General features: G+C 43.8%; 2 protein-coding genes across 2 annotated transcripts; one reads left to right on the top strand and one right to left on the bottom strand.

Annotated features, from left to right (window-relative positions):
- Window positions 1–323: 323 nt before the first annotated feature.
- On the top strand, window positions 324–2,995 carry ZBTB8A (zinc finger and BTB domain containing 8A). Its single transcript, XM_008949428.1, has 3 exons — window positions 324–1,293; window positions 2,269–2,438; window positions 2,678–2,995. Exons 1-3 carry the CDS (start codon window positions 324–326, stop codon window positions 2,993–2,995), a joined length of 1,458 nt encoding a protein of 485 aa, XP_008947676.1.
- Window positions 2,996–6,163: 3,168 nt separating this feature from the next.
- Window positions 6,164–10,322, bottom strand: ZBTB8OS (zinc finger and BTB domain containing 8 opposite strand). Its single transcript, XM_008949427.1, has 7 exons — window positions 10,216–10,322; window positions 8,832–8,856; window positions 8,132–8,253; window positions 7,821–7,903; window positions 7,192–7,244; window positions 6,910–6,946; window positions 6,164–6,250 (listed from the first exon to the last, which is right to left on the bottom strand). Exons 1-7 carry the CDS (start codon window positions 10,301–10,303, stop codon window positions 6,164–6,166), a joined length of 495 nt encoding a protein of 164 aa, XP_008947675.1. The 5' UTR covers window positions 10,304–10,322.
- Window positions 10,323–10,935: the final 613 nt, after the last annotated feature.

Raw genomic sequence — 10,935 nt, 5'->3', positions numbered from 1 at the left:
TGGTCCTGCCCGCGGCAGGGGGTCCAAGTTCTTCTCACCCCGTGAACCGTTCCCGTTGTCGTCGATGTCACTGGAGTTCGGTTTGGATACGCTGCAATGATGCTGGGGCATCTTTTCACCTCGTTTAGATCATTCTTCCCCTGCGTTGTGATGGGGGGTATGGTCCACAGGGAGTTTGGAGATGTAGTTGTAATGTAGTAACATGCACAACGTTCATGTTTTTAAAAACAGAGCTCATCTCTTTAAAACAGGATTCAGCCACATGTCACGATTATTCTTGTTTTCCCCTTCAGAGCCAGCCTTCCCCTCACTCCCTGCCTGGCATGGAGATTTCTTCCCACCAGTTTCACCTCCTGGAGCAGCTGAACGAACAGCGGAAGACAGATCTGAAGCAAGATCTGTTCTGTGACTGCAGCATCCTGTTGGAGGGGAAGCTCTTCAAGGCACACCGCAATGTGCTCTTTGCCAGCAGCGGCTACTTCAAGATGCTCCTTTCCCAGGGCTCCAAGGAGCCGAGTGAGCCCACAGTAGCGACGTTCGAGGTCTTCTCCCCAGAGACATTTATGGTCATCCTGGACTTTGTGTATTCGGGAGTATTGTCTTTAACCGGCCAAAACGTGATCGAAGTGATGTCGGCTGCCAGCTACCTGCAGATGACTGATATCCTCAACGTGTGTAAGACCTTCATCAAGTCCTCGCTGGACATTAATGAAAAAGAGAAGGATCATTACCTCAGCCTTTCAGCCAACAGCCCCACCGCTGAACCTGCCCCTCCACCTCTGTATCGCTCCAGAAGGAAAGCCAAGAGCAACCCCCGGCGCTCCTGTTCCATCCCGGAGGAAAAGGTCGATGCGGCGAACGAGAACTCCTGGAGCAATTACAGCAGCTACTTGTCCTCTCCAGTGATCCTCCAGCGGGCAGAAACACAGCTCTTGAAAAGGGGCAGGAAACAGGGCTCGGCGAGGAGGCGTCGGAAGCACCTGGGGCTGTCGCAGACCCGCGACTCTGGGCAGTGTAAAGCCCCCAAAGGCAAGCGGGCCGGGGGAGGTGGCAGCGTGGCAGACCCCGGGCACCTCTCTCAGGTTAGAGAAGAGGCCGAGTGTGATGCTGAGAATGAGGTTGATCACAACGATTACGGATACGATCGCGAATCAGAGAGTGTTCCGAAGAGGTGGTCTGTGGCTCAGCTAGAACAAGAACTTTCCAGAACTCCCGAGTTCATGGAATTAAAGGCAGAGGAACTGTACACCTCAATGCCCACAATATTAGGTGTAATGGGTAGTTGGAACAAAGGTAAAAAAAAAAATGTGTATGGTTTTGCAAGGTTTGGCTTTATTTGGAAGAATTCCAGATGATCTTTTTGGAGGGAATTGGTTGTGGTCGTGTGAAAAACAAAATGATGCCTAGAATTGCAGGTTGTTTTCTTGAGAATGAGAGGCTTGGAGCCAGAACAGGGCATGAGAATTAGAATCAGAGAGCTTGACTCGGGTAGAAGTAAAATTAAAACAATATATGCCAGGTTATTTGGGCACGAGTGGAGTTGAATGAAGCCTCAAGAGCTGTAGTTGACACAGGGACCTACCTGAAGGACTGAATTTCTTTTAACATCCCCAATACTTGTCAGGAATCATAGAACTGTAGAATATCAGGTTAGAAGGGACCTCAAGAATCATCTAGTCCAGCCTTTCCTGGCATTCAGTATAATAATAGAGGTGTTCACCCTAAATTCAGAAGTCCTCCATGAAGGTCCCATCGCTGGTGGCACACTGCATTCACTTAAGGTCCAACCAGCCCAAACTTCACAACCACACTACAAACAGCACCTGTGCTCTTGATGGACTGACATCATCTGCCTGAGATGGTGCAATGAGGTTTGCAGGTGTACTCTTACCTGCATTCCTTTGGAAACTCACCTATCTATATTTTATCCTAATTGCATATTGGTAAGACTTTGTGCATCCTGGTTATATATAGAGAGGTTATAAATGTCAAAGATTAGCTGGTGGAAGAAGCAGGTATGAGGACTATATATAACAGATATGTATTTATGGTCATCTGTATGTCTAAAATTTCCCTGAACTAGAAGAACACACTCCACAGGCTGCTCAACACCTTCAATGAGAAATACTGGGTTTGGGCGATGATATTTTTGGATTTTTCCCATTTAATGCCAGACCAGAAGAAAAACTTAAGCTGGAAAACCCTCTTAACGACGACACAAAGACAGAGCCCGGCTCCCTGACGCCCCTACCTGTGTTTCTCTGACAGATGACCCCCCTCGGATGAGGTTCAAGTGCCCCTTCTGCACGCACACGGTGAAGCGCCGGGCGGACCTGAAGCGGCACCTGCGGTGCCACACGGGGGAGCGGCCGTACCCCTGCCAGGCCTGTGGGAAACGCTTCACCCGCCTCGAGCACCTAAGGAACCACTTCCAAACTGTACGTCCCTCCCCTTCAGCCTGGGGGAAACCCCACAGGCTGCCCCTGCTGCCAGCTGCTCAGTCATTTCCAGGGCTGAGACCCCAAAAGCGTCCTCGCTGCACATCAATTTTTATGATTCGTTAATAAGTTGGCAAATCCTATTTCGAGTTTTCTTGTTAAAATCCCTAAATAAATGTTCATTTTGAAAATCTGCTTTTGGCCCAACGCTGATGTTTTCACATTTTAAATCCCTTTAGATCCATCAGGCTGGCAAACTGATCTGCAGGAAGTGCAAGTGCCACGTAACCGAACTCACGGGCTGCATCGTTCAGCAAGGAACCAGACGCTACAGACTGTGCCACAAGTGTCTCTCAGAAGCTAATTTTGACAGCATCCCGGATGATTTAGATGCAGAACACTCTCCTGTCTCCCCGGGAAACAAAAGTTCCAAATGGGCTTTGGAGGAGGAAGAGAAATCAGATGAAGAGGCCATGGAGGAGGAACCATATAATCTAGTCGTCCGACACGTTAACGGCGACGTTCCAGATGAAAAGGTGAAACCAAACCTGAGGTAGATCTGTTTGTGGTTTTGTTATTGTTGTATTCAAGATTAAATTCCTTGTGTCTACAGACTAATGTTGGTTTATTACTTTCATTAAAACTAAATATTGATAGAATTCTGAGAAGCAAAAGAGAAAAAAAAAAGATTGTTTTGCATTACAGACACTCAACTGCTTCTAAATAACACCCAGAAAGTGCTTATCTGGAAACTACTTAGAAAAATTGATGTATATTTCACCAAAAACTTGCTCAGAGCTCCTATTCATGATAAAAGTGTGAACTAGTTTACAGTTCTACAGGGATCCTACATTATACAGATTTTTAATAAACAGTTATTTATTATTTGCTTTGAAAAAGTCTTACTGAAATACAGTTCTACAGGGATCCTACATTATAGATTTTTAATAAACAGTTATTTATTTGCTTTGAAAGAGTCTTACTGAAGAAAGAAACCACATTTTTTTGGACCATGTCATTAACATGTCTCTGCCCTTCAGAAAATTCTTGAGCCAGGAGCAAAGAAAACAAGTGGCATTTGTCCTTGAATTTGTCCTTTCCACTTGAAAACAAGTGGAATTTGGGAGTTTTGTCAGAGCTTACTGCTTCTGATGGTTCAGAAAAGCACCATTAAAGGATACACACAGCCATAGAGAGGAGAATAATGAGCAGAGCATCCATAGTGCACTTGGATAGTATGAACTTGCCTTTTTTAGATATGCAGGGGGTTTTTTCTACTGTGAATACTGAAAGATACACTACTGTGGCTCCAAGGAAATAAAACTGCAAATATTTAAAGTATAGTTGTCAGATTTTTTCCATTTTTTCAGGACTGATGCAATATTTGCTTAAACTCCTCTCTATCTTATGCTAAGAGAAGAGGACAAGTCCCTTTATTTCAGTGGGACAGTTGTGACTTGGATCCCAGAGCTACTTTAGAAAAGCTTTCCTGCTCCTATAAATTTAGGATGCTGAATGACTGCTTGGTAGTCAGCATAAAAACATTTGTTTATGAGGATGATTTCCCTTAGGGTTTAAGCAACCTTTCTAATTCTGGAGTCTCTTCCACTTTTTTAGCAATCCTATTTTTTTCCCAGTCATTTGTGTCAGAGAACCTCCAGTTGCTAGAGAAACTAAAAATGCTCAGTACTAAAATGATAGAAACAAATCTCAGAGAGAATGTATAGAAGGATTCTGCCTGGGAGCAGAAAATGGCATTCCCAGAAGGTACTCTTGAGAAAGAGCCTCTGTTTGGTCTCATGTCTCATTTTATGCTGTTTCCTTTCCTGTTTGTAGAATCTGCAGCCTGAGGTTACTGCTGAGCAAGCAAAAATTCCCTGTAAAGAATTTGAGAATGGCCATATTGACTCACATCAAGGTTCTCCCTGTCTCCAGCAGTTGCCATTAATGGATACCTAGGGAAAAGTGAGAGCAGGACAAGCCTGTATATATTAATTCCCTAATTCCCCAGCTCCAGCAATTTCCAGTTTAGGTGGTTTTCTTAACTTGGGATTTGTGCATTTACTAACCACCAATATATGGTCTCATTCTTTTCCAAGTACTTTACCACTTTACCCTTAAACTCCTCTCATCTTGCATCAATTGTATCCTTTGGCAAGTGCTTCCACCAGTCCAGTGTGCCCTGGGAGTTCCACCTCCTCTGGATCTGGCTCCTAGAGCAGCCACAACCACACCCAGAGATGCACACAAACTCCCTGCAGAACATGGGCAACTAACAGTGAGAAAAGGAGGGTTTGCAGCTGAAGCATGTTGTTTAACTAACCACTTTCAGACAGTTAAATGTTTCAGTGGGCCCCAGCTCAGTGAGAGCACAGCCAGCTATCCCTTCCTCACTCTTCCTCCATAGCAGGTATGTGCTGGAACCCTTGGGGCTGCTCCTGAGGAGGGAATAAAAGCCAGTGTGTGAAAATCCTACTTTTTGTTGTCATCAAATAGGGGTATCAGTGTTCTTATTTACAAAAAGAAACATCACTCACCTTCACAGAGAACAAAGCACAGTAATTAGTGTTACAAAATCCACTGGCCAAAAATTACTCACATGCAAATTCATGAATTATTTCAGTCCAAGTTTTATTTCAGCGTGGGAGCTTTCTTTTAAAAGAAAGGGATTTTATCCCTTAATCTTCACAACATGGAAATAAAGCCACATCTCCTGAAGGTGGCTTTAGAACAAAATAAAATCCCATGCTCCCTCCAGAGCTGAGGCACTTGTAGCATTTACAATTAAAAAAACCACTCAGGGTCCCATACCTCTCTCACACTCCAGTAGCCACAGCAGGGAATGTGCATTTGCTTGATTGAAAACACACTTGATTATTTTTAATCAATTTTGATTCAGTCCATAATCCTTTGACATGAGGGGTTTGTTTGTATTGTCCTTTCTAAAAGAAGAACAAGAAGCTGATCCAAACTCTGATTTTTCTAAGAGAATCATCTTTTACAAGACATGGTTTGGAGTGAACTGCCAGAGAGTCTGGCAAATTCTGCTTTTTTGGGGTGATAATAGGTGATGTTAGGATTCCATGAACACAGTCCCATGCTTTAGGATTTCAGGTGGAAATGTATTTACAGCAACTCAGCACCACCTGCTGGCACGAGCATTTCTTATCAAAAGTAGTCTAGAAGGTGTGGTTTGGGTTTTGCATCCATCTACTCAGGTGTCCTTTCAACAGTCACACATTTTTCTACATTAAATCTGACCTACTCCAGGTATTTAGGACCCTTTATAAAATACAGAGCAAGAGTATCACCTCAATATTGAAATCTGCACATAAAATCATGTAGATGAACATCTCCTGCCCCCCTATAAAAAGCTGACATTTTAGCTAGCAGCTCCCCTCATTTCTCTGCTTAATTCACATAGCACCCAACACAGGGATCAGCCTTAAAGCTGACTACCACCATTCCTGAAATTTTCACCATTCTCTAGCTCTTTTTCCATCTTAAGACCCCCTCCAAACCCCATCTTATATTTATTTTTCCTGGCATGCAGGTATTTCTCTGTGTTGCCACCCTTCAGTCACAGCCTGACATTCCCCACAACTCTTCCTTTCAATTTACAGCTCAGATTGGCCAATTCCTGAGTTACTTCCATGGGGATTACAGTTTTCAAGGGACTTTTGCCAGCCAGTGACAAGTGTCCCCTCAACCACAGCTTTCTCCTTTTAAATATCAATGATGACAAAGACTTCTGGCTTTTCATCTTCACAGATCTGCATTGCTGAGTATGTTATAGCTTTGACCTCTGTGCCCTAGAGAGGAAAGACAAACCCATGGATCTCCTAAATTACATCCTTTGTAGCAGTTCATTATAAGACACAGTACTTACCCCCTACAAATGCTATCCAGTTTATATAGTTTTTCTCCCCAAAAAACTTATTCTGATGAATAAGTTGGCGGCCAGGCCAAAGAGTAAGTAGCTCTTCCTTTATTTTATTGCCTTTTGACTGCTACTAATTGCTCCTCTTACCTCTGACAGAGCATCAACATTTGCTATGCTAATACTGCCACAGCTGAAGAGCTGGTGGGGAGAGAAGGAATTGCTAGAAGCAACTCTTCAGGGAAAAATAAAAGGCAGCAAAAGCTGACTAAGCAAAAAGCCAAGATAATAGTGTGAAAAATCAAACCTGTGGACACTTTCTGAGCATAGGTTGGTTTACTGTGTTATCAGCATCACAAAGGAAGCCTGTGGTTGACTTTTACTAGTGCTGAGGAAGCATCAGATGCTCAGGTCAACAGCTTCCAGAATGCATTCAGAAAAAAAAAACAGGCAGAAAGGGAGATCTTAAGTTCAGTGCCTGTGATGCCATTTAGATGGGTTTAAACCTGGATCTCTTGAGAACTTAGAGGTCTGATTTAAAAGACACCACCCCTCCTCACCCTACCCCTAAAGAGATGAACCACCACATACCTGAGGGTGTTTGGATAAAGAAAACTCTTCTCCCCACCTTGAAAGACAAAAAGAAGAAAGGTGGTTAGAATTTTGGTGCTACTTCTCAAATGTTATCATGAGTTTCATTGATGAGCATAGAACAGTGAGAGTTTCAATTAAAGCCTCAAAAGAAGAAAAAATGAAGTCCACACTACACTTTTTAGAAGCATCAGTGGCCTCTAGCACATCGTGGTGTGGCAGAGTGGTCACTCTGAAGGCAGTATGTGCACTTTCAGAACCCAACTGATGGCTTCAGCTCACCCAATGGATCTTATTTTGAACTGCATTCTGTCGATGGAAACCACTTTCACCTCCTGCAGGGAAAGCAAGAGGAGAAATATGTCAGCAGCATCTATCTCCAGGCAGAAATTCTCAGTAAATCCCATTTCCAAGAGTTATCTTCCACTGTTCAGATGGAATCTAAACCTGAGCAGCCTCAGAGATTGGAACACAATGGCAGCAGAGCTGCCCCTACCCTCTGGCAGCAGCTAATAACTGGTGTTTGTGGTAACAAAGGTTAACAGATTGTTTCTCCAGTCCTCCTGCCCTGGTATTTTCAATTCTCCAGGTCTTGTGCTTAAGTGATCTGCTGTATCCCTTTTTTTTCCCCCCCTAAATTAACATTGGATTCAGAGCTGGTATTATCAGAGAAAAGGGAAGAGGCCTGCCCCTACCCTCTGGCAGCAGCTAATAACTGGTGTTTGTGGTAACAAAGGTTAACAGATTGTTTCTCCAGTCCTCCTGCCCTGGTATTTTCAATTCTCCATGTCTTGTGCTTAAGTGATCTGCTGTATCCCTTCCCCCCCCCAATTAACATTGGATTCAGAGCTGGTATTATCAGAGAAAAGCTTCCACCTACAAATAGAAAGAGATCAAAGCAAGACACTTACCCTGGGTATAAAAAACTCATTAGCACTGAACTTATACAGCCACTCATCCAGGAAGTGGAAGAGAAGAGACAACATGTCATGTCCTGCATGGGTGAGGCACAGAAGGCAGTTAGTTGATTGTCCCAGCAAGAACACACAAGGTTTTTAAGAGTACCAGCTTTGGCACTATTAGAAGATTAAGATTAGTGATGCTTAATTAGGTTTTAATTAACTGCAACAACACTACACGTAAAGAGGCAGAATTTGAGTACCCTTCTCCCTCACTGTTCATACAAATCCAACCTAAAAAGCCCAACAGAGCTTCACCTCACCTTCAGCCTCCACCTCTACTGTCTCCAGGGGCTCCACGGTCTCTGTGTCAGTCATGTAGCCAAACATGGCCATGGCACACTGCTCAAATGCCTCCTCCAGGGTGTCCCCCCAGGCATGCAGCCTAAAGAGACAAGGGACAACCAGCTGGGTCATAACAGGAGGAAAAAAATCCCAAGTAATAGGCAGGTGAGGAACTGGAGCATGCAGAGGAAGTGAGTGAACTCAAATACTTGCTTTTCTAGAGCTATGGTGACAGAGGTTTTCCTTCTTGCAGTTTGCAAGAAGAGTTTCTTGAGAGAATATAGAAAATAAATGTTGTACCAGACAACAAGAGTTCTTTCCTAACATGGCTAATTGATGGCAATTAAAAAATGGACTGCTCAGAAGAAATTTGGTTAAAAGGGAGAGATCAACTCAAAAGACATTTCAGAAGCACCAGAGGGAAGAAAAAAAGGAATCACAAGTTTCTTTCCTAATGCAACAACACTTTCTAATGTACAGACAGTTGCAAAGAAACCCAAGGTGACAGTTTTCCCAAGAGCAGAAACAAAACTGACCACAGAAAGACCCAGCAGGTGCCATTTCATAGCTGCAGGAGGGGCACAACTCCAACCAGGCTTTGCCAGTTACTCCAGACTTAGAGCAGTGTAAGGAACAATGATTTTGGCACACTGAGAAACCCCAGCTGCCCATACTTACTGCACGTCTGCTGTGTGATCCAGATCTGAGGGGGAAGGAAACAGAAATGGCATGACATCAGCAAATGTATTTCAAAAAAGAGAATTAAAAAGAAAAAATCAGCTCTTCTTGCTACAACAAAAACTTTTTGCATTCATTGGAAGAAGTGAAAGAGTTGTAATTATTTTACAGGATCAAAAAAAGGTGGAATCTTGGATTATTTCTGTTAAATGGGATTCTGTCAGGCCCCTGTGTGTACAGCTCCACGTGTGAGGTGCTGCTGCTCCAACACAAGAGGCTCCCCCAGATCAGCTGCAATAAAAAGAGACTTTAACCAGGAGCAAAGATGTCTTGCTGAAGTCTGCAGGACTAAGAATTATTCATGCAGAGGATGAGATTTGCAAATATTTCCAGCTCAGTGAGGAAATATACCTGCCCACACCCACAAACACCCATCATGCAAAAAGGAGAATTAAAAAAACAACCCAACTATGTAATGCAAAATAGGAGCATTCATTAATAACATGGAATTAACATCCCAAGCATGAGTTGTTTTACATGAACATCGTTTATATTCATTTAGAGAAATGAGAGAACTAATAAATTATACAAGGTTGGCAGAAATGGAGCTAACCTGGGATGTAAGATAAATACTCCACCATGATCTCTCTAACTGCAAGGTTGTTCTGATGCTGTTTAGATGGTTCACACACTATTCATGGATTCTCAACAACGGTCTCTAAAGCAAACAAATTCCACTGGATGGAAGAGAAGAGTAAAAACTCTTCCAGTTATGGAAACAGCATGACTATTGTGTACAGGTCACCCTATTTCCACACTGCTGTCGAAGAAAGATCTGAATGCATCCTAAAAATAAGGATTCCAGCAGAGTAACAGGCACTGTCCCTCCAGACAGACAAGAGTCAGACACTGAATGGGTTAACCCAGCCCTCAGGCTGCCACCCACTCCTCCACATGTTTTTAGAAGACATTCCAGGGGTGGGGAAAGGGAGATAATTATCTTTAAGTCGTTTATGCAGCAGAAAAAACAAGCACAAGGCCAACACGCTCTCGAATGTCTCGTCCTGTGTAAGAGAGGTAGAAAAATGTTCTGCCTTGCTAAGAAATGGCTCGAAATGGTGAAGTTTTCAAGGCGAGGCTTCACTAGTTATTTTTCTTTCATTTTTTTTAGTGCTTACAACAAGAAAGGCATTTATCTGTGCTAAAGACAACTGTAGATAGCTCACCTCTATTACTTCAAGTACAGATGCATCCCACGGTCTAAACACACACGATAGCAGCACAGCAAAACCCCCCCACGTGTGGTTAAAAGCCTATCTATCTGCCGTTTCCCTTCCTTCCCTCCCCCCGGGCACGCCTGCCCGCTGGCACGGGAGATACTCACACTCGTACTTCTTACTGAGCGGTGGGTATTTGGCTTTGGTGGCCCTCTGCTCCGCCGTCAGGTTGTAGTCCCTCTCGTCGGCTGCCATGGCTGCTCCTCACTTCCAGGCTCCCCCCCAGTCTTGCCCTAGGGAAGGGAGAAATAACTCCCAGTTCAGCTTTTCACTGGGAAACGGCTGTGGACAGGCTCAGGTATTCAAACCACCACACTAACTGAGGGTAATTTAAGGTGTTTGCTCTCAAAACTGTCCCCGGGAGGAGGGGGAAGTTCAGAGATCAATCCTACGTTGACTGAGTTGTGCTGAGCCAGGGGAGCTGAGGGATTACAGTCCTTAGAGAGCATGGGCTCTTCTGGGAAAAAACACTTTTCTTCCTCCTTGTGTGCAACACCGACCTCTGCATTCATCCTCCAATAATAAAATACAAGAATAATGAAAAATAAGCAGAACAGCTGTAAAGGGAACTAACCTGTCACACTTCAGGTAACTTCTACTGAGTCTTACAGTGAAGGTTCTCACCCTACTGGTTACCTTATGTAGCAAGCTGAAATAAGCATCACCCCCAAACCCCTGGACATGGCCTTACAGGTGATTTTTCTTTAGGAAAAAAAGCCTCATTTTCTCTTGGGACAGGGATTGTATTTAAGCCTTCAAAGCTGGAAGCACACACACAGCAACTATGACTGTCAGCCAAGTGCAGGGTTTTTCCTATGTTCGTTTTC

The sequence above is a fragment of the Merops nubicus genome, unplaced genomic scaffold (assembly GCF_000691845.1).
Source record: "Merops nubicus isolate BGI_N331 unplaced genomic scaffold, ASM69184v1 scaffold9141, whole genome shotgun sequence".
Lineage (NCBI taxonomy): Eukaryota > Metazoa > Chordata > Aves > Coraciiformes > Meropidae > Merops > Merops nubicus.
The sequence above is the reverse complement of the archived record's forward strand: the minus strand, read 5'-3'. Positions and strand labels throughout refer to the sequence as shown.